The following is a 24,306-nucleotide window of genomic DNA, read 5'->3' as shown; positions in this document are numbered from 1 at the left end:
CACCACCCCCCATTCAAAGAGCGGTGAGTGAACAAGGTACTGGCTTAACCCTCCAATGTTCTGTCATTTCCTGAGTTGTTTCTCAGTGTCACTTAACTGACATTATTTAACAAACCTTCCCGGCATTAAACATTAACACGGCTCTTTTTCTACGGCATGGTTCATTATCATGCCAATAAATGATTAATTACAATTCTCCAACCGGACCAATAATTTGGCAGGAACTGTATGATTCATAACTTGTGCTTTGTTGTAATGTTACCTCTGAAAACTGACATACTAGCATTTATTGCTTTTATTGCCCCTCCCAGGTGGCTTCTGAAAGAGAAAATCAAGTGACACATGTTTAAGAAGGGTTTAAAAGTTTGACGTGGTTGGGTTAGGCATTATTTACCTAGCGAGAAGCAGAAGATTGGTGCTTCTGCGGACTTGTGTGACCATCTGAGCAGCAAATCCAGCAATGAATAATTCAACGGGCTGTCCGGCCAGTGCAACTGTGTGCAATGGCATGTCCTGTGTGGTAACTAAGAAAAACTTCAATGACATTCTCAGTGTGGTACTGAGTACTGTCTTGACCGTCCTCTTGGCTATGGTGATGTTCTCCATGGGATGTAATGTGGAAATCAAGAAATTCCTAGGACACATAAAGCGGCCGTGGGGCATATGTGTCGGCTTCCTCTGTCAGTTCGGAATCATGCCCCTCACAGGATTCATCCTCTCAGTGGCCTTCGACATCCTCCCCCTCCAAGCCGTGGTGGTACTCATCATGGGATGCTGTCCCGGAGGAACCGCCTCCAATATCTTGGCCTATTGGGTTGATGGCGACATGGACTTGAGGTAAGATAGCTAAAGCTCTGCATACTGTGATCATATTATGAATTAATCTTTTCAGAAGCCTATGGCTCTGTGATGTCCATCTGATCTGCCACTGAACTAGGGTACAACTGAGGAATTAAACAGAAGAGACTAAATGGATTCAGTCGCCTTCCTGTACAACTGCTTAGCTGTTGGAATTTGGGGGTTATACTTGGTACTTGTGCTTTTTAATCTAACTCAGCTCACAGGCATTTGGATAACTGCTATTTATCTTTGGGAAAAGATCCAAAGTTTTTCAAAAAAGAGATTCTTTCTGAGCCACACATGTACCTGAGAAAGTTTTCCTAGTTGGTACCAGCAAAACAAAACAAAACAGCTTTTCTCTGTGGTGATGAGAAGCTCCGAATGCAATCACGAAATCAAATTGTTCATTAAACAGTAGAATCTGTGCTGAGACAATGGTCAACTCCACAAATCCAGCCAGATCTTTGAAGAAACGTTTTCCTGGTATAAAACCTAAGGAAGAATCTGTACATTTGCCTCATTCTGCTGGCATTTAAAGAAAGAAAAGAAAAAAAAAAAAAAAACCTACAGCAGCTTTTTTTTTTTAATTATGCTTACCTTACTATAAAATAAACAGAAAATGGTTTCTCTGCTTCCCACAGAGTAACCTAAATTGCAGTGTTTGCCCAATTCTTCCCGTGCCAGTCTGAACTAGCACTGAGGGGGAAAAAAAAAAACTAATGGAAGTAAGAAGAACCATTAATGTGATGAGACCAAGAAAGTTAGTGCTTTAAGTTGAATAGAGAAATGTCTTTTTCCTTCCCTGACAATTCCTCATTTCCTGGGAAAGGTATGCATTTCTGCAAAGCAGCCAGGTGTTAATGTAACGAGTGCTTATTAAATACTATACGGTAGGTAATCAGCTCTGTTAATCACCAGCTACTCTACTCAGAAGAGAGAAGCTTAAAGTATAGAAATGTAACCGCTGCAAAGTGTAAAACTGTATTCCATGTTAATCCAGTGCCTACTGAGCAACTGGGAGCCTGCCATCTCATCTCAGCTGGGGCTGATCCTCCCAAAGCTTCAGAAAAGCCACACAACGATGTGTCTGCACTTCACATATTTTTCACTTAAGGAAATACCATATCCCCCTTGCAAGAGATTTTTTCCCCCCTAAGGAAGTCCTGTAAAGAACAAAGGATGGCAACTGTTGTTCAGGTTTAGTTAATCTGTGAACCACCACATAGCAATAAGGTCCTTTTAGACTTCAACTTAGTTTGTTCTGGACATGAGCACACAGAAGTGACAATTCTCAAAGCCAGCATCCACTACAGCAAGGGGAGTGACCTGAATTGAATATAGGACTTTGACACCCGCTGACCAGCTTTTACATAATATTTGTAACTTTTGAGCAAAATGGGAGAGTCTTCTACCTCAAGATAATGCCACATGTGTAATCGTTTTTGTAAGATGGAAAAGTATGCACGATGCTGGGTTATTTGGCTGTTGAAACAGATTTCTTTCTGCAGGCTAAAACTGTAGGGACCTAATCTAAAAGCTCCAACTTACACTTTTCTGTGGTCTTAAGGAAATCTTACTGGTCTTGAAACAGATGATTATGTAATCCTATCTACCTTATATAACAATTCCTCAAAAAAATAAAAATATTTTTTTAAAAAACCTAACCAAAGTAGAATTTGAAACCTCAGTAGAAAACGTCCAGCTGAATCAGTGTATACGAAAGGTGCAACAAGTCAGAATTATCCCTGAATGGGACATACGACACTGGAATTTTTAATTTTCGTTCTAGAAAATGTGTACTCCACAGATCCCCCTTGTCTTGCAATAACAAAATAACACCAATGGCTCTCCAGGCCAGCAGTCACCTTGCCGACAATTCCACCTATCCAGAACTCAAACAAGACCCAGGAAAAGACTCTACACAGCCAAAATAAATCCAGTTTAATCTAACAAATGTTCCTTACACAGGACCTTCTTCATCTCCTAGTCCTAGAGCTCTATCGTGCTATTTCCCAGCAGTGAAATAAGTGAAAATAAGAGACGGGAGCAGGGAACGAGGCACCAGAGCGGCAGGCCTATGTCCCACAGCAGCAAGTGACCCAGAAAGCCTGACCTCAAGAGAGAAGACCAAAAAATGCCTGCAAAGCAATGAAGGCAACTCACAAGGCACAGCAGCCTCTGCATCACTTCATCTAGAGCCCAACGGTTCTGTAAACACAACCATCCAGAGGACATTGCTATATTTTAGCAGAGCACATCATGACGCCTATCATGATGGCTCATGATCATTGAAAGGAGTTAAATAATGCCACTATGTAAGATGATGACATTATGCATCGTATATGTTAAAGGAAAAACTGTTCACATATTTCTTTAAAGCAAATTAAGAGATTATCACCTCAGCTATTGGGAAACAGTTTTCCAACACCTTCCATTCTTTTGGAGTCGATTCTGTCCTCTGAGAACTTCACCTTCTCCACTTAAACTGGGAACTCCGGCAATGGCGGCCAAGATAGGATTGTTTAGACCAACAGGTATCTGTACTGCCTACTAGTTGCTCGGACAGATACCACACAGTGCCGCAAAACTACTCCATCTATATCAACTTTCCTGGTTGTGGTTTCTGGGAAAAGAAACCAAATCATCTCCCCCCAGAGCCTCTCACCCCCAATCCCATCACCCCTCACCCTATTCCCCCTCTCACTTCCACTCCCATCCCCCGTCACCCCATTGTCCCCTCTTCACACCCTTGTTTCCTCCTCTCCTCCACATCCCTCCTCATCTGAACCTAGGACACCATTACATTTTGCAATCTGTAGTGAAAAAGAATAAACATCAACAACACAACAACAGCAAAAGCAGACGGCCATCCCTAACGAAATTATGGACCGCACTCATTGAAATAGAGCAAGTGATATTTCAGCTCCTTCTCAGATCTCTCCAGCCTAGAATATTGTTGCAAGAATCTGATTAGCATACAGGTATTTTCACCAGTTCTAGCTGGGCTGTGGGTATCCTATGCGCAAAATGTTTCTGGGAGAAATGAAGGTGACATTTTCAGGTGAATCTGCTGGGGGCAGGACCCAGAGTTCAGGAGACACAGAGAGGTCTGCCTCCTTTGTGCCTGCTGTATTCACAGAGATCCCCCATTTTCAAGCCTCCTTTCTCAGCAATGACCTCAGCCACACCATGCAAGGAATTTTTCCTCTTATTTTCCCTTTTTTGACTTCATCTTTGGGGAATCCCTGCTCATGCGTCCTTTCTTCCACTGCCCCCAATTCCTTCACTGCCATCTGTTAGCTACGTTCCCTTTAGCTATTTTCTAATATTAATACTGTCTAGATTTTTCTTCCACGTCCTTTGTTCTCTGGCTAAAGACTGTTGCATTTTTTCATCTTCCAGATCAGTTTTCATGGTTAATTCAGTTGTTCCAAGATCCCCACATTTCTGGCTTATCATAAATGTGAAGCAATCTCTCCTATTGAAACCACATAGATGTCCAGCTCCTCTCTACTCTAAGAGCTAACCTAAGAGTATTCGACTTTTTCTGTTTTTCCTGATAAGTAACCAAACTTTATTTCTCTCATGTAGTATTTATTTTTATTTTACTAGCTAGCATTGACCAGGCACTGTTAGGAGTCATGCACAGTACCAGTATTCCATATACATTGGTGTACTCAACCCTCAAGATAATCCTCTTGAGATAATACTATGATTTTCTGCCTTTGACAGATGATAAAATTAAGGCTCATAACCTTCACCAAAGTCACAAAGGCAGTACATGTCAAAATTATAATTTGGATCCAGACTTATCCAGTTATCCCTACCCAGACTCTTAACCTTTGTTCAACATTGTTTCTAAATCTTACCACATTCCCAATATCTAGCACTATCTGTATACACTTTGATCTTTCAAATTTGGTGTTTCACTTCTAATATGATAACAGTCTTGGCATTCCTCATCACTAATGTCACCAAATTTCTCAACATTTACTGAATTCTCATTTAATGTTTTTATTTCTAAAAAGAAATCCTTTAATAGAGCTAAACCCAAAAATTAAAGACAAGAGATATTTTTGCTTTTCTTATGTTTTTCCTCATTCCAAAAAAAATTCATGGTAGTATTTCTACATTGACACCTATGCTTCTTATAAAATTTCAGATTTCATTCAAGTAAAATGATTTTCTTTTGCTAATCTATTCCCCTATATTGCTCCCTAAAACTATTACCTATGAATTGTTTTTCATCTCATTTTGAGTGGCTTGATATTGTTCTCATATTAGTTTAAATGGCATCAACTTCTGGGCCATCTAGTCTCCTATACCTCTGCAATGCCTCACGGTCAATGTGGCCCACTAAAGCTAGACCATTCCCTTCTCCAACTGTTGACTTGTCCTTTCTCATGTTCTTTAAGAAACTATTCTTGCCAAACTCAAAACCATGATACAACTTCATAAATTGTCTTAGCAATAATTCAAAATTGAAGCTTTCCCAAAGAAATTTGAAAGAAAAAACAAAGAAAGAAACAGACTTCCTTTGAAATGCTGTTCTCATAGTTTAAAACAAAAATTCTTGGCCACCTTTTTGCTCTACGATCCAGGTAGAAAACACTTTCTTTCGTGCACCCCTCTCCTGTCCTCTTCACTCTGGAAAGTACACCAGACTTGCTGAAATAAAAGTGACTTCATTATGGCCATAACCTTAAATCCATTCTAATTTGTTTTTTAAATAAAAGATAAAAAAGAGGGCTCCTGGGTGGCTCAGTCGTTAAGCATCTGCCTTTGGCTCAGGTCATGACCCCAGGATCCTGGGATCAAGCCTGCTTCAGGCTTCCTGCGCCACGGGAAGCCTGCTTCTCCCTCTCTCACTACCCCTGCTTGTGTTCTCTCTCTTGCTGTGTTTCTCTCTGTCATAAACAAAATCTTTAAAAAATAAGTAAATAAAAATAAGAAAGATAATGTCAAAGGAAAGGAGAGAGTTTATAAACTCCAGTATTTTAATGATAAGTAGGACTGTTCCTGAAAAGTATTATTCTGGTTTTGGATTCTGCCTTAGCATCCCTTTTTTGTATCTCAATTAAGTTAACCTGTCACAATAAATAGATGGAACTTCTTGGAAATGTTTTACGTACATCCTTAGCACTGGTTGGTGTTATATTATTTTAGCTGCACTAAGACAAGTATTTTTTTTTCCTAAAATCTTTAAACACATTTTAAGTGAGATCATCTGGTTTTTTTTTTAATGGTTATTAAGGAAGTTAAGCCCCTGATAAAATTATTGCCACAACGCTTATTTTCGTGCCAAAACTGCTTCATACGTTAAAATGAAATTCCTTACCTCCAGCTGTTTCCCTTAACACTTGTGTAGTGTGGTTGTTGGTGTTTGTGGAGGGCAGGGGAATGGGAGGGCACAGGTGATATAAATAATTTCACATTTTCCTTTAAGTCCACATATAATACCTTTAAGAAATTACTACTCTGATAGTCTCCAATGCTACAACTTTTGGAGAAAGAACTTTCAGAAAAATTTCTCCAGTTTCCTGATTCTGTATTATGCCAGAAGCCCCCTCCCCACCCACACACACGCAAACACACACACATGCACACGCACACACATGCATACACACAATGGCTGGATGGCTACACAGTAACTGAATTTTAATAAAAGCCTTGCATTACTCTAAGTACTGGACTCATTGGGTCATTAGTCCTTACAGCCTATGAGGTGGCGACAATTTTATCTTCATTTCACAGATAAGGAAGCTGGCAAAAGGAAGTCAAGTAAATTACCCAAAGAATATAGTACTTGTGTAGTTAAGTGGCCACGCCTGCTTCCAACCCAGCCAGTGTCTGGCTTTAATGTCTGGCCCAGACATTTAACAGCTCAGTATCCCAGGAAGAGAATGTGCCTCTGGGCTCATGGCCCTTAGACAGGACCAGGAAGACCCACTGCCCAAAAACCTCTCTTCCGTTCACTGTCACATTGCTGAAAATAGCACCATTCCATGAATTCTTCCATGTCAAAAGCCAAAGTCCGCTGACCAAGCCAGGTCCACTCACTGAAACACAGATGCTCTCAGGAGGAACAGTACCAAATCCTGGTTTTTCTGGACACACGTTTGGTAAATTTCTTAGTGGAAAATAGAATCCAGGCCTCCCCTGCCCGCTCGGCTTCCTCTTTCTTTCTCAAGCCACAGGCATTGGGAAAATAATCTGTCTGCTTTCAAAAAAGACACTGAGGCTCCCTCTCTTGGGTATGTGTTCTCCTCCAAAGGTCCAGGGAGACCCAACTCGTCTCAGTACAGACAGACACAGCAAAGCCCCTAAAGTCTTGGCTGGTATAGATGTGTTTGCTCTTCTCTGACGGGAACTCCAAACGGTGGAGTGTCCAAGCACTTTGCACCTTCCTAAATAATAAATTAAAACAGCCATTAACTATCTTGAGAACCTTGAGATTGATCCTTGAGAACCCATGGGGAGGGAGGAAAGACCCAAGACAAAGTAGAAAAACAAATCCAGATCTCAGCATTTTGCCCAAGGCTGGGACCTGCACAGAGATGGGCACATGTCTGTATCCATCTCCATCAGCCTAGATGCCGCTGCTGTCAGAGCACCTTTTGTGAGACTTCCTAATCCCAAATTGCACCATGAAGTAAGCTCTCCCCCTAGAAAGCCCAGGTGGATGAATCAACCTGCCCATTTCCTTTCAGCATCAGCATGACCACATGCTCCACGCTGCTTGCCCTGGGAATGATGCCGCTGTGCCTCTATATCTATACCAAAATGTGGGTCAACTCTGGGACGATCGTCATTCCCTTTAGTAACATAGGTAAGTAAGTCATGAATACCCCCTCCTATTCTGTTTATCTTCAGGCCAGGCTCAGACCCAGGTTGCACCGGCTCTATTGGGATTGCATTACAACTCACGCCGCATTTCAGTGCAAGTTGACAGAATCCAAATGCCAAACCTTGACCCCACGGGAAAACTTGCTTTTCCTCTATCGAAATCATCAGGTAGAGGGGCTGACTTAAGGCTTAGCTGGCTGAACCTCAGGAAGCCAAGATGGCTGGGACACAAGAGGCTCTGTCCTTTACATAACCCATAGTACAATTAGCTCGTGGGAACATGAGTTTGCTCCCAGACATTCAGATCAAAGAAATATTAAAATAAAAAAAAAATCTACCAATGATTTGAAATTAGGGCACCTAGTAAGCAATCAGGAGTGTGGCACTTGGAAACTACCAGATGAAACATACTGTAGATAACACTTGACTGCGAGCCACTATGAAGAGGGAAAGGTGACTGGTGTTTACCATAGCGCAGGAGTCAAGTCTGCTAGTCATGACCCTGTCTCCACTCATGTTGCTCCCAGATGTTTACCCCCACCCCAAAGGGGCTGTTTTTCTGTTTCTGGGACAACAGATGACAGTGGGAAATTAAGTCGTTTGTGTTACATGGGATCAAGGGTAAGATGAACCACTTCCCAAGCCCTCCCAAACCAGGCATTTCCCACAGAGTTGTAGTCATAAAAGATGAGATACAAGTGAGACAGTACATATCGCCAGGTACATGGCACACTGCATAGTCATTATTCAGCTGACCGGCTGCCTCGGGAGGTGTGGGTGTCCACTGAAGGGAGCTTAGTGTAAGCGAAGCTAAGTCATGACTCAGAAGGATATTTGTAAAGGAATTCCTGATGGCATGGGAAGCTGGACAGCTGTATCGAAAATCCTTTGTTTCTACAAAAGATTGTTTCCATGATAAAAATGGGATTGGGGCCTACACAACTGAATTTGAGCAAACTTTGAAAATACTAATCAGGGACGACCTGTATTGGCATATCTTCCTCAATATGGGATTTCTCTGCACAAGGTCTTTTTACTGATCTGGGCAACTCCATCATACCAGACATAATCACCCACAAACAGGTTTTAGGGTGACCCTGCAGAATCATCACCTCCTATGCCTCACGGTCCTTAACTCTCAGTCCACTCCCCAGGAAAGCATCTTCCTTCAACTCAAACAATGTAGACTGTTTGCATGGTGTGCATTGTAGGTCTCCCAAAGAACCTGTCTGCTGAGTAAGGAGTTTAATTCTGTATTACTTATTGTTTTAAAAAATACTTTAAGCTTGGGGTGACTGAGTGGCTCAGTAGTTAAGCGTCTGCCTTCAGCTGGGGTGATGATCCCAGGGTCTGCTCAGTGGGAAGCCTGCTTCTCCCTCTCTCATTCCCCCTGCTCATGTTCCCTCTCTCACTGTGTCTCCCTCTGTCAAATATATAAATATGTGTCTCTCTGTGTCAAATAAATAAATAAAATCTTTTAAAAAACTACTTTAAGCTTTAAAATATTCTCCTCTAGATATCCATTCCCATCTGGAAAACATTCCATGGTAATATTGAATAATTTGAAATATAGTATGAATGACTTATACCACACCCTTTAATGTGAAATTTTGAAAGAAAGAGAACATAAAAAAGAGTAATTAGCATCTCAGTGGAGGTAAAAGTCATCAGAAAAGAGGTCAGGGCAAAAAGAAAAGAAAATAGGAAAAAAAAGAGAAAAGAAGAGGAAAATATTAAAATAATAATAATAATAATGAATTTGAAGAAACAAAAATATTAACTCTGCTTATTCACCATTTTGCCCAGGCTTGTTTTCCAACTTAACCTTCCTGCTATTGCTTTGTCTAGACCTTTAAGAAAACAAGCAACCTGATTACTTCACAAGTTGTTCTCAACACTTTCTAGAGAAGGGAGCTAAGGCCCGAGGTAAAGGTTTCATTTGTCCCAGATGAGCAGGGAGCTGGAAGTGCCCCTGGGCCGCGCATGCTGTCTGTGGGCAGGACCCCAAACCCAGGCTCCCCACGATGTCCACTCGCTCTGAAGGGAAAACACCCTCGCTGAGCCCTCCCATGGGCACGTGGAGGTGCAGGAGGGCGACCCCACAGTTGGCCCCACTGAAAAGAGCTGCCACCGGTTGCCATTCCTGCCTCCCACTCCGCGGTCTCTTGGATGGTGTCCAGCGCCGTGCACTGTGCACTGCGCACCTGCCTCATCACCTAATTCCCACAGCAGCAGCGGAAGCTAGACGTAATTCTACCCACTTCACAAACGGGGAAATCAGAGCGCAGAGGGGTTGGGCGGTTTGCACCCTCCCACGGTCTGTAGGGTTCCACTCTGAGCCAACCTGGCTCCACGACCCCACTGTGACTGTCCGCCTCTCGCTTTTATCCACCTTTCCTTCCTCCTATATGTGCTCTGTGAGCTCGATCAAGGCCAAATTATGGTTCAGGTGGTGCAACCGCAAGCTGTGCTTTCCGGTCTAACTGAACAGGCCTTTGACACGGGGCGGGGGTGGGGTGGGGTGGTGCGGGCGCTTAAAGAAGAGGGAAAACAGCCCTGAGAAGAACAGAGGATCTTTACCCCACTGGGGAGACAAGAGTCACACCAACCCACCTCTTCAGGTGGGAGCCGCACACTCCGAGTGCAAGGAAGGGCAAAGAGTGTCTTTTCCAGTCAACTTCTAGTCCGGGAAAACTGTCCATGGCCGCCTCTGGTGAGAGGAAACATGATTTGGCAGGTGGTCCTGCTTGCAGGCTTATCCTATAGTCTTGGGCTGGAGATCCTATAGCCTTAGGGAGGACATAAAGACTCAGCATGAGGGGCCCGACCATGGTGAGGCAGGGGGAGAGGGTCCTTCCCCTCACAGAGCCAACACATTTAGAGTATACAGTACCCAAACCTAACCACACTGACATTCCAAGCACAGCATTTGCACCAATTTAAGTTACCACACTATAATCAATGCATATCAAGATGGTTTTCATTTAAGGCCTACAAACTTCACACAATTTGGAGAATAGTCTGGACACCCCAGGGAGGAAGTCTCCTTCCTCCCAAAGGGGATTTTTCTGGGAGCTCTCACCAGCCTGTTTATCAACAACTCTTTTCCATACCCTGTGTTCCACCATTTTCTCCCATCCTGTCCTCCCATCTTTCTTTTTTCCTGCTGTAGGTACTCCTGGCCATGACTTAATCCCTTTGAGTAATTTCTGGGAAAAAGTAACTGCTGACCTTTATATTGCCAGGAAGACCAGAAGGCTACAAAGAAATTATGTTTTCATCACTGTTGTGTTCATTTTAAATTCATATTTACAGCCCTGAAATCTAGAATCCATTTTCCAGTCCTCATTGAATCTACTCCAATGCTAAGTAAAAACCACTTTCGAAATTTCGTTATTCAATTTCACTTTCCCCTACTGCTTTAAAAAGATATTTGAAAAAGAAACAGCCCATCAGAAGTTCGAAGTTGTTGGTACTATATTATATAAAAGCAGTGATTGGACCAATGAGTGTTAAGTAACATGGAGGAACAAACCACATGTCATGGGAACAGCAGTAAATTTAACACAGAGAAATTGAAGTACGACTCTTTTATCTGGCTGGGTGAGCACGTTTCTGCAAAGAATTATAATTACTTGAGAGGTCGCCAAATATATTATCTCACAGAAAATTTAAAGCACACTTTTTCAACCTCTTCTCTCACCTCTCTGCCGTAGATTTGAATAACCGAGCTCAGTCTGAGCCAGAAGTCATTAGCCCATGGAATGCCTGGAGAATTTTGAACTTTTTGTTTTATCTCTACTATGAGGAAGTAACAGGGGGATGTATGATATCTGTGTGTACCCCCACAAACATCAACATATACACAAAGTTTAAAGAGGTGTTTTTCCTAAGATATAAAGATCCGAAGAGCAAAGAAGCCAAGATTCCAATAAATTGAAACTAAAAAAGTGTCAGTATAAAGAGCACCAAAAAGGATTTATATCATCCCTATTACCAAGGCTGTATCAGCAGTATGAAATTATTTACTGAAGTGGGTAAAGATGGAGAGTTTATTGTTGTTTTGCTTGAGTCTGTTTTGGGTGTTCAAGAAGGGAGACCGACCAAGATTTCTTCAAGCTGCTACTCTTTTCTTTTCCTCTGTCCTGTGCTCTGTGTTCTGCTGATGAAATGTCGCTTCTGTCATATTTAGGTACATCTTTGGTCGCTCTTGTTGTTCCTGTTTCCATTGGAATGTTTGTTAATCACAAATGGCCCCATAAAGCCAAGATCATACTTAAGGTAAGTGTCCCATGCCATAGGTTGGAAAATCAAATGCTCCACAGTGTGAATTCCAAATTAGTTCTGGTGAATTCTGAATCAGTTTTCTCATTATATTATAATCCTCCATCTAGGGGGACTTGATGTTGTTAGATATGCCATCCACTCTTCTAGAACGCCCTTCCTGATCCCACTACAGGGCAGAATACTATGCCCACTTTGAGATACTCAACTCAAACACTGCCTCCTGCTTTTACTCTACCTTGTACTCCCATGGCACTTGGCTCTGATCTCTGTTCTGTGGGTCTGTATTATAAAATAGACCAAGAGAGCTGTTTGAAAATAGATCATCTGTTTCTTATCTCTGAATCCATATGGCCAGTTCAGCACCTGGCAACTGGTAGATGTTAGTACCCATTAGTAATCAGTAACCATGCATTCCCCTTCACCAGCTGTATTCTACCTAGGTGAGATGGATATGGATAAGATAAAGACACAGAGGATATAAATATCCAGATATTAATACAGATAAAGGTATAGATAGATAGATGTAGATGCAGGCATACATATATCCCATTGATCAGGAGACAAAATAAGCTAGCCAGTGTTCCTTGTTCCTCTGGACCAAAAAAAAAAAAAAAAAAAAAATATATATATATATATATATATATATATAATCTCAATTTTTTTAATGTGAAAAGGAGAAAACAGAATAACAGTAGTTTGTTTGCATATGATTTTTTAAGTTTTGTAGAGTTTTATATCCCTTTTCTCACTATCATCATCATGAAAAGTATCTAGGGCAACATTTTATCTTCAGTTACAGATGAAGAAAGCAGGACTAGTAGAAGTTGTGTGACTTACCAAAGGAAGGAGAGCAGGAGGAGTTGAATCTGGAGGCCAGGTCTTCCAGTTCTTGCTGACTTGGCTTTCTTCCTCTCCAAGAAGGATAATTTCCAAGCTAGAACATCTTCTTCAGGCTAATGGAGCATGGACATTAGAGGTCTTGCTATTTTCTAAAAAATGAGAACATAGGACAAACACCGCAGTTTCTGGTAATCTGACCACAGTCATCAGGAGGGGAATACACAGCACAACTTCACTGTCTCAGCTGTTGGGTCTGCTTGTGTCTTACTTCCAGATCGGGTCCATCACAGGTGCAATCCTTATTGTGCTCATAGCTGTCGTTGGAGGAATCCTATACCAGAGTGCCTGGATCATCGCTCCCAAACTGTGGATCATAGGAACGCTATTTCCTTTGGCCGGATACTCTCTAGGGTTTTTACTGGCTAGAATATCTGGTCAACCCTGGCACAGGTATGGTGTTTTGGTAAATCAGACTGGAAGTTTTCTTCTGTAAGAGTTGTAGTATGCATTTGTCAGGGCTGCTGTAAGGAAGTACACCAGACAGGGTGGTTTAAACAACAGAAGTCTATTTTCACTTAGTATTGGAGGTCAGAAGTCCAAAGATCAGCAAGTCAGAAGGATGGTTCCTTCTGAGGGCTGTGAGGGGGAATCTGTCCCAGGCCTGTCTCCTTGGCTTATAGATGGCTGTTTTCACATTGTCTTTCTTCTATGAATGTTTCTGTATTCAAATGTCCCCTTATGATGAGGACACCAGTTATACTGGATTAGGGCCCACCCTAATTACTTTACCTTAACTAAGCATATCTGTGATAACTATATTTCCAAATAAGTCCACATTCTGAGGTCCTGGGCATTAGGACTTCAGCATATCCATTTGGGAGGAAACAATTCAACCCATACAGCTGTAAATACTGATAAAAATTCAAAATTTTCACCCTTAATAACATTCACCCCATTTCCGAATATGTCATGATATAGAATCATTCATTTCTAAGTTATATAAGCCCCCCAGAAAGAAAATACTGACAGCCTCTCTGTTGCTCAAATGCTTGGGGACCATTCCCCACACAATGCGGATTGACCCTTTCAATGTCTCACACTCTTATTTTCCAAACAGAGTAACTTCAGCAAAAGCACTCAGGCTGGCCTTGTCACTCACAAGGGCTCCTCCAGCCAGCGGCAGGATGTACTCATCATCCCAAGGCACTGATGTTAGAACTGGGGTTAGCATGTATGAGTCTGGTCCCAAGTAGAAACCTTTCCTCTCCTACCAGCCCATCTGAATCCATGGGGCGAAAAAAAAAGCAGGTGTCAGCGCCGGAGCATGTATGAGGTTGGGAGATGAGCAGCACTGGGTAGTAGAGAGTGTTACATATATGTCGTCAAGCTGACCTGGGCCTACCAGTTACTGACCTTGGGACCTCAGGACAGGCACTCACTCTTCCTCTGACTGTTCTCATCTGCAGAATGGGGCAATAACATCTACCTGGTAAACTTTTTTTTTTTTAATCAAGATTTAGTCAGAAAAACAATTCCAACTTAAAACTGAAAGAACTCTAACAAATACTCTATCTTGAGTGTTTTCTCAGCTCCTGCTCTGTGCTCTGCACAGTTACCAAGGACATAATCGAAAAGAGTGAAATGAGCCCACTTTGAATTTATGGAACACTAATATAAATGATCCTGCTCTTTTCATATCTGTATTTTTAATTTATAAATGTCTGCTTTAAATGTATATGTATTATTCAAAATGTAATTTTATTTATATTGAATATATTACCTACTAATAAAGATTATGCCATAATATAAATAGTCTTTATATATAAGTATATATACATACATATACACACATATATACAGATACAAAGATACACACAGATATATAATATATAGACACAAATATAGATCTATTCCACTGCTCAGGGGACTAAATAAGCGAGTTGGTGTTCTTTGTTTGTCTGGACAAAAAAAAATTATCTTTAAATTTTTTTTTAATGAGAAAACAGTAACAAGAATGGTTTTATTTGCATATGCTTTTTTAACTTTTGTAGAGTTTTATATCCATTTTCTCAATATCATAACAATCATAAAAGGTGAGTAGGGTTGGCACAGTTGGGTGGCTCCGTTGGGTAAACATCCCACTCTTGATTTCGGTTCAGGTCATGATCTCAGGATCCTGGGATCAAGCCCACATGGGGATTCCTGCTCTGCAGGAAGTCTGCTTGTCTCCCTCTCCTTCTGCCTCTCTCCCACCCACCCTCATGCACAGTCTCTCTCTCTGTCAAAAGGAAGGGTAAATCTTTAAAAAGAAGAAATTGTAACTAGGACCAGATATTATCTATGTATATAGAGAGAATATTTATATAGTATATAATAATATATATTAAGAAGTATTAAGAAGTTATATATCTACGTAGCTTAAGTAAAAGTACATGTTGAATAAATATATACATTTAAAGCAGGTATGAATATATACACATATATGTACTTGTTCTCATTATGTCTGCTTTTTTTTGAGAGAGAGAGAGAGCACACACTCAAGTGTGCAAAGTGGAAAGAGGGGCAGGAACAGAGAAAGAGGGAGAGAATCTCCAGCAGTCTCCACAACCAGCACGGAGCCCTATGGGGCTCAATGTCCGACCCTGAGATCATGACCTGAACTGAAATCAAGAGTTGGGGGCTTAACCAATGGAGCCACCCAGGCGCTCCCACATTATATCTGCTTCCAGCATTATTCAATAACAAAGTAAAAACTACTGACAACAAAAGGGTAACTCCTCTTAACGCGTCTCATAGGTGCCGGACAGTTGCTTTGGAAACAGGGATGCAGAACACTCAGCTGTGCTCCACCATCGTGCAGCTCTCCTTCACCCAGGAGGAACTCAACGTCGTGTTTACCTTCCCGCTCATCTACAGCATCTTCCAGCTTGCCTTCGCAGCAATATTCCTAGGAAGTAAGGAGTAATGCGAATCACGTGTTGCTGATGATGTTCCTCTTTGAGAAAGCCTCAGGGGGCTAACATGGCATTTTTTTTTTAAATAATATTTTGTGGCAGTGGATGACATAAGTTAAACTCCCTTCTTCTGGTCGTAAAAAAAAAAAAAAAAATGGATGGGAAAAGCCACCTATGTTACCATGACGTCCCAAGAAGATTGCAATTTTATCAGAAGGTTCTAGTAAAGAGTATTTATTTATTTTTATATATTTTATATATTTATGTATTTTTACATTTATATACTCTATACAGTTATTACTTTTAAATGATAAGTAATAGAAGTCAATTCTCTCCATCAGCTTTCCTTTTCTCAATAATTAGGGAGACATATTAACCTGTTAGGAGAATTTTATTGTGTGTCTTTCTACATGCTTCCAGAAACCCCAAGCTGGGCATTTTTTCCAGATCATCATCTTGATATGCTTTGTAAATATAGGCTATTTATCCAAAACAATGGTATACAAGGGATATCTATCAGGCTAAGTTATACTGGAAGACAGATATGTGTGCATGTTCATGTGTGCCTACACTGCGTAATGTCCATATAATTGAAACAGTCAAAGCAAACACATCCTTATTTCAAGTCCTAGGGATAACTAACCTGGTTGTTCATTTTCCTCTACCGTAGCTTCCAGCTCTAGTCCTCAGCACCTGCCACCTGCTGGCCTTCACCTAGTTAAAGCTTGCCTTGCATTTTGTTCTCCAGGGACTGATATGTTTAACCTCTATTTTTCAACTCTGCTTTTTTTTCTAAATAAAGAGACTGATACCTTAAGCTCATTGATTTTTAAGGAGGGTTATATAGTGAAGGTGAAAGACACAAATAATGGCAGTGTTAAGTTGTAGAATGCCCAGTGGTCCAGTGTTGTTTGTGTCTGGTTTGGCTTTGTTCACTCCAATAGGTATTGCACTTGCCCGTGGGCACTAACTCTTCTCTGTGCTACTGTCCAGAACACTATTCTCAAAGAAGAGTTTTCCTTCTCATATAAGACTCTCCGGATCCATTCGAAACTTTCCACTGATCTATCACTCACACAGGAGACAGGGGTCCATGGTCTAATTACCTTGTTGTCATATATGATAGACATACACCCAATTTGGTACACCTTGAGATTTTTCCAAATAATTAGCTAATGATGTCTACTAGAAAGCCAGAGAAAGCAGACTGGTTGATAGAACAATTCAGTGAATTTGCTAGTTGAATAACTAACTCAAAAGAGACTCATAAATAAACCAAAGGAATGATGGGAAAGCAGGTACTGGTATTGGTCTTATACTTCCCCACATATTTATCAGTAAAAATAAAGATGAGGAAGTCATCATTATTAATTACATGCAGTGCCTGGAAACATATTTTGGTAAAAGGATTAGAAGCTTTAATTTTTCTGGAATAAGGAAAAGAGGAATGGAAGGGACAGAGGGAGGAAGAGAGGAAGGACTGAAGAAAGGAGAGAACAAAGGGAAGCAAGGAAAGGAGGGAGGGATAGAGGGAGGAAGGAAGGAAGAAAGGAAAGAAGGAAGGAAGGGGAAGGGGAGGAAAGGAGGGAGAGAGAGAGGGGAAGAAAAGGAAGAAGGAAAGAAGAGAATAAACAATTTGGTTAAATAAAATAGGTGGTGTGTGGGGCGCCTGGGTGGCTCAGTGGGTTAAGCCTCTGCTTTCGGCTCAGGTCATGATCCCAGGGTCCTGGGATCGAGTCCCGCATCAGCATATCTGCTCACAGGGAGCCTGCTTTCCCCCTTCTCTCTCTGCCTGCCTCTCTGTCTACTTGTGATCTCTGTCTGTCAAATAAATAAATAAAATCTTTAAAAAAAAAAAATAGGTGGTGTGTGTTGAAGAAGTCCCAGCTGAAAACAATTTATAATAAAACTGCTGGACTATTTTAATTAACCACAAGCTCAGTTCAATAGACTCAATAGCTCAGTGGCTTCAAAATTAATATATTGCTAAAGGGACCAATAAGGAGACATGGATCGTGACATATTAAGATCTTTGAAGCAGATCCTTGTCTCTCTCAGCTGTGTATCATGAGAGGTAACATTTCCTGAGCAGTAACTACTCTCCCAGGGCCATACTAGGCATCTTACTATATTATTTTTTTTGAAGATTCACAATTACCCTCTGAGATAGACAATATTATTATATCTATTTTAAGTGTGAAGTTCCTATAAATAATACTTTCTCTCACTCTGTTGACTTTGGAACTAATTGAGAAGTAGAAGAAAAATCAACTGTGTAGTTTTAAAAATAGTACTCTTATTACAGATAAAACTTATATAGAAAATATGGCTCAAAATTGCAACCACATGGGCTGATTCACCCCTTTCCACCACCCCATTCATGGGCATGTTGCATGTGTATACACACACACACTGCTCACCTCCCCTTGCTAGGAAATATAACCATCCTTCCCACCACGGCTGGCTGCGGAATTAAAGAACGTCTTCCACTTTCTCTAAGCAGCATGCATCCTACAGAAAGTGCAAGCTGATTTTGAGCCACAGATTGTAATCACTGCCCAAAAAAAGCTTGCAGCTAATTGTTATGAAACTCCACTAACCTCCTGTGTATTACTTTCTAGTGTATGTGGCATACAAGAAATGTCATGGAAAAAATAATGTGGAATTTTCAGAGAACAAAGACAATGAAATGGTCTCCGGGTCATCGCTCCATAAGGTGAATGAAGGATTTCAACCAGATGGAAGGTAGACACCGACTGGACAAAAGAGAAGAATTCTAAAAGTACATGCTTCTGTTAACAAGATTTATTTGTTTTGATGAGATATTTGGCAGGAAAAAGTTAAAGTGAAAATTTAAACTCCAGTTGAATCCATACATTGGTTTTGGTACCGAGTGACTGGTGGTCCAAATCCTTAATGTGACAAATATTTATATATATATATATATATATATATATATATATACATATATATATACGGTCTTTGAAATATGCCCAAGAAATATCCTCGGACCTCCGGCTAAAACTGACATTGGTAACACTGAGAACGTCCTAACTCCTGAACAGATTCTTAACTAGAATCTCGTAACCTGACCTTTCGTATCTTAATATAGATGCAATGAATTGTTGTTATTATTATAAAATGATCAAGATTTTCTTCAGTATTTATGATTGTAAAAAGATTGAAATGAACATCTTCCGCCGACATATTAATTACTACTTTGAAAATGTTGTAACCTATTTATTTATATAACTTTGTAATGTAACATGGACAAATACCTGACTTCCCGTATTTAAAAAAAAAAAAAAAAAAAAGTCAGTCTTCTCCAGGGACAGCCCAAAAGCAAAAATAAGAGAAAAGAATTACTAAATAGAATTCAATCACCAAATTAGAATCAGGCCCATACTCATCAGGGACCTTATACATGGGTTGCTTTGCCTCAGGAGTCCAATGACACCCCTAGTTTTTTTTAGGAAAAGCAGAATTCTTTCCTATGTCTTAAATTTGGCAAAGAGCTCTTCAAGCCCTAGAAAGGGGCTTCTTCAAGGTTTGCCTGTAGGAGGCAGGTCTATTCAGCTCACGGGAAGGCCCCACAGTAAGCATCATGGAGCGGGGAGGGGCCAGGAGGCTCAAAGACTGCAGAGGTCCTGCAAAAATCACCCCTACTCTAGTGAGTGAGCTCAGTTACATGGGACATGATGGGAAATGCAAGGAAAAGCACCGATAATAAAGGCCCACTTGAAGTGCATGATAAGGGTGAGTTAGATGTTACCAATAAAAAGAATGAAATCAAGGAGCCACAAGGGAAGTGGGTATTAAACAGTATTTGAAGAAGAGGACATGCCCAGGGCCCAGAAGTAGGGTGGGCACTGCCAAGTGGGTTGTCTGCGCGCTGTGAGTAGGCGTCACAAGAGGAAGCAGGCAGGATTTGATCAATGGCAGCAGGGCTCCGTGTCAAGGGGGAAACAACTGGCCCCATGTTGGATCTAATTGAATTTCTTTTCCTTCATTCTGCAGCAAAAGCGGGCCCATTCTTAACTCAGATCACAGTGGTTTAGTTCTGTTTTCCATTTAGACATTTTCCCTGCCTCATAGATTTCCTTTGGAGTGTTTGGGATCCAAAGGGCCTTTTGTGTTTTATTGAGGTGAGTTCAGATCCTGCTGGTGTTCCTCAGCATTCAAAGAACACGAAGATCACCTCTGAGCTTTCAATGGACGATGAGGGAATATGCTTTTAAAATTGTAATACTTATGCCTTTTTATAGGCGGGTCACTTTACAATTGAATAAAGCTCCTATTTTTTTTTTCATCATTAGACAAATATATTAAAAGGGACTAAAGATTTTTATTAAAGGCCAGTAGGGAAGAGATGGTACAGCTTTTCCATTAGGGAGTTTCAAAGAATACGCTTCTGAGGGTGCATGAGAAAGACACTGGGAGTGTCTGTTAAGTACCTCCTGTGCTTTCCTCATCAAACAGAAAAAAAGCAGGTGTACTGAAGCCACACAGTGAATTCAGATGATCACTTCAACACACCCAGAGTCGAGGATCCGGATGCCGGCAGCTGAAGCGAGCAGGCTTTTCCTCCCTATAGGACCCAGATATGTGAGGCAAAACTTGGCTTTCTCACATGGAATGGTATCTTGTGAGTTGTGGTTTTTTCCCTGATATGCTCGAGGGAAGAAAAATAGCTGAGCTTTGCAAAATGACAGCTCTGTATTTTTCAATGAGTTTGAAAAGCCGACTAAATTATGTATTTTATTGCCTCTGCGAGTATCATATTAAATGAATATTTTATTTTAAAGGCTTAAATAAATGAAAATAATTTTTGTAATGTTTGGTCTATGCGAGTCTTTGTGACAACTGTCAAGATTTCTTCATTGTTCAATTGTAGAGATATAAATAAGGTGGGCTTTCTCTAATATTAGATTGTTCTCTGAGAAGTGCCTGAAAGAAAATCTTAATTAAATATCCTAATAATTGGGTCTCCCACAGATACAGATTGAGGTTGTCCCCAAGCAAATCACACTGGGGGAACATTAATCAAAGACTTAAAAACAGTGTGACAATGACAACTATTTAAAATAATAATAAAAGTATGACATGTACTGATAAATAAGACTACTATCACCTTTTATGAAAATTTTACATTTACATACATAGCGTAATGTATAAACATGAATATGAATATATATGGACATGTATATAGCGAGAGAGAGAACATAAATAGACACAGAGAAAGAGACTTCAATTATGGTAGCAGTGCATTAAAGTCTCTCACCAACTGGATTGAAGAAATTCTGGATATGAGCCCCATCTGACTCCTCAAAGACATTACTCTGTTGTCCCTCTAGGAAACTTGACTCCCTTCCAGCAGGAAACAATTTATCTTTCTTGGAATATTTGACAACCCATTGCCTCTCACGCGTTTGCCTCTTCAAAAACCACATTAGTTGAGCACAAGAGTCTTTATACTATGTTATGGATCCTCCTGGGAGTTCTTGAAATTGTCCAAGGGGTGTGCAGGCATGGATAGGGAATCAGTTTCCGTTTCTTCAATTTCCATATGTGTGCTTTCCCCAAACTCCCCTGCTTGAGATGCCCCAGGGCTGCTTGCCCTAGGTTCCCCCTCCCCACCTCCCCTTTCTTGGCAGGGCTCTCCCGTTGAAAGGAAAAGCCTATTCTAGCCACCCCTCATCTACTATGGTGGAGAGGCCCAGGGGAAAAGACAAGACTTGAGCACCAGCTAAAGGAATAATTCAAAATAATAGTGTCTGTGAAAGGCTTCTTATCTTTTTAATTGATTACATACATATCTGTTTAAGACTTTGGAACAGGGTATTTTTTTTCATATTTTTTTTGTTTGTATATTTTTTGTTTTTTTAAATACTTTTCAGTGTACTAGAATTCAGTGCTTATGCACAACACCCAGTGCTCCATGCAATACGTGCCCTCCACAATACCCACCACCAAGCTAGCCCAACTTCCCAGCCCCCGCCCCTTCAAAACCCTCAGATTGTTTTTCAGAGCCCACAGTCTCTCATGGTTCATCTCCCCCTCCAATTTCCCTCAACTCCCTTCTCCTCTCCATCTCCCCATGTCCCCATCATGTTATTTCTTATGCTTCACAAATAAGTGAAACCATATGATAATTGACTCTCTCTGCTTGACTTAATTTCACTCAGCATAATCTCTTCCAGTCCCGTCCATGTTGCTACAAAACTTGGGTATTCATCCTTTCTGATGGAGGCATCATACTCCATAGTGTATATGGACCACATCTTCCTTATCCATTCGTCCGTTGAAGGGCATCTTGGTTCTTTCCACAGTTTGGCGACCGTGGCCATTGCTGCTATGAACATTGGGGTACAGATGGCTCTTCTTTTCACTACATCTGTATCTTTGGGGTAAATACCCAGTAGTGCAATTGCAGGGTCATAGGGAAGCTCTATTTTTAATAGGAACAGGGTATTTTTTACCTGTGTTGGAATATTTTAATGTAGAAATACTCTAGAGTGGGAGTGAAGAAAAATCTCCATGAACATGCTAGCATTTCCATCCCCAACGTTTTACACACCCCCCGCCAAAAAAACCTCTCTTGAGGATAATCCAAACCCATATTGATATATTAATTAGAATTAAAAAATGAAGTTGGATTTTTTTTTTCTGACAGAAAGTCTGATTTGGCTGATTGGTTTAACAAGAGCCCCTGTTTTGCCAGTTAGGACATATGAAGGACACTTTTCATAAATTAGATGAGCTAAATCTGCAGCTCAAAGGTTTAAAAATATATATTAAAAACATGTAATAATACAAAAACCATATTTTAAAAATAATTGACCTAGAATATATAAAGACTCGTAACAACCCAAAAATAAGAAGGTAAGTCAATTTTTTGAATGAGCAAAAAAAAAAAAATGAACAAACAAGCAAAGAATGACTGTAAAGCAAATAAGCACATGGCCATGGCAAATGAATACAGGAAAAGGTGCTCAACATCATTAATAGTTAGATAAATGCAATACCTCAATAAGGTACTACTTAAATACCCATAAAATAGCTAAAATGAAAAATTAGTAATGATAGCAAGTACTGGTGAGAATATAAACAGTAACTCCCATAGTTTGCAGGTGGTATGGTCACTTTCCAAACTAGTTTGCAGTTTCTTATAAAGTTAAGCATCCACTAACCACATAACAGCAATCTCACTCTTCGGTATTTATGCAGTTCCTAGAAGTAGAGCACAGTAAGACAAAGCTCAGGGGCCAGGAACTTGCAACGGGCCTTGACTCTAAGAGGCACAAGGGAACATTTGGGGTGATGGAAATGCTCTAAATCACGACTTTGGTGGTGGTTACACCATTTCAAGCACTTGTCAAAATGCATAGAACGGTACATTTTTTTTTTAAGAATTTTTTTCTTTTTTTTTAAGATTTTTTTTATTTATTTGACAGATCACAAGTGGGCAGAGAGGCAGGCAGAGAGAGACAGGAGGAGGAGGCAGGCTCCCTGCTGGGCAGAGAGCCCGATGCAGGACTCGATCCCAGGACCCTGAGATCATGACCTGAGCCGAAGGCAGAGGCTTTAACCACTGAGCCACCCAGGCGCCCCTAGAATGGTACATTTTAAATTGGTGCGTTTTATGCCACGTAAATTATACCATTAATAAAGCTGGCTAAAAATGTTATTGTCCAAGATGTAGCAAGGGAATTTACTACATTTTTCCTGACTCTCTGAGAACACCAAGTAAAATTTGGAGCCTCTAAGTGAAAGAGTAACAGGCTCTAAGAGCTGTCAGACAAGTCTACTAAAGACTTTGTTCATATACTTCTTAGAAATTAAAAGCTCAAGTTCCAGAAACATTTTGAGAAACAGGTATTTTCAATTCTTTTCTTGCAGCAAAACTGAAAAAGATTCTCACTGAGTTGTCAACTCTTGCATTTAAAAAAAAAAAAAAGTGTTTTGAGGATAGACCACTGTGACTTTTTGGCATTTAACTTGGAGGAAGTTCAAATTTGAGGGGCTAAAGATACCAAAAGTCCTTCCATTGTCATCTACCTCTTTACGTGAAACAAGGTTGATCAGCACTTAAACCTAGAGAAACAAAAGAGGGGAAGAAAATACATGATAAAACTTAGGCACAGAGAGTTAAGGAACTTTCTCCATATCACACAGGTGGCAAGTGTAGAACTTGGTTTGAACTTGAAAAATTTGGCTCTATTTCATGTACTATTGACCACAATACTACACTAGGTAATATTTGTCCACATATGTGGAATTTTTAATATTTCATAAATGTGTTACTTAGACTAAGACTCTACAGTGGAGATGGAATTATAATATAAATTCAAGTAGGAAGAAAAATAGTGTGAAATTACCAAATATGAAAGCAGAATTTGTCCATGTTTTTTTTAAATTGGACAATGGGTATCATACCTATGAGGTATGAAGCTTAGATTAGATACATTAGATATATTTAAAAGTGATGTGACAATTTAATTAAAATTTTCAGTATTTTCAAAATTGTATTTGTAACTAT

The 24,306-nt window shown here is 40.4% G+C and overlaps 1 protein-coding gene across 1 annotated transcript; it reads left to right on the top strand.

Moving 5' to 3' along the window:
- The first annotated feature begins 233 nt into the window (after positions 1-233).
- LOC111147137 (solute carrier family 10 member 2) lies at positions 234-18,703 on the top strand. The gene is made up of 6 exons (XM_022503040.1): positions 234-837; positions 7,551-7,669; positions 11,879-11,967; positions 13,088-13,263; positions 15,610-15,767; positions 18,389-18,703. The coding sequence occupies exons 1-6, from the start codon at positions 461-463 to the stop codon at positions 18,514-18,516; spliced, it is 1,047 nt and encodes a 348-aa protein (XP_022358748.1). The 5' UTR covers positions 234-460; the 3' UTR covers positions 18,517-18,703.
- Positions 18,704-24,306: the final 5,603 nt, after the last annotated feature.

The sequence above is a fragment of the Enhydra lutris genome, unplaced genomic scaffold (genome assembly GCF_002288905.1).
Source record: "Enhydra lutris kenyoni isolate GAN:26980312 unplaced genomic scaffold, ASM228890v2 scaffoldscaffold15, whole genome shotgun sequence".
Classification (NCBI taxonomy): Eukaryota; Metazoa; Chordata; class Mammalia; order Carnivora; family Mustelidae; genus Enhydra; species Enhydra lutris.
This window is presented reverse-complemented; position numbering and strand designations above follow the sequence as displayed.

Bases quoted from the DNA above. Each gene is read 5' to 3' on its own strand.
- LOC111147137 (XM_022503040.1), top strand. From the start codon at position 461: ATGAATAATTCAACGGGCTGTCCGGCCAGTGCAACTGTGTGCAATGGC. The intron at 7,670-11,878 runs GTAAGTAAGTCA...TGTCATATTTAG, and splicing joins CATTCCCTTTAGTAACATAG to GTACATCTTTGGTCGCTCTT. The intron at 15,768-18,388 runs GTAAGGAGTAAT...ATTACTTTCTAG, and splicing joins CGCAGCAATATTCCTAGGAA to TGTATGTGGCATACAAGAAA.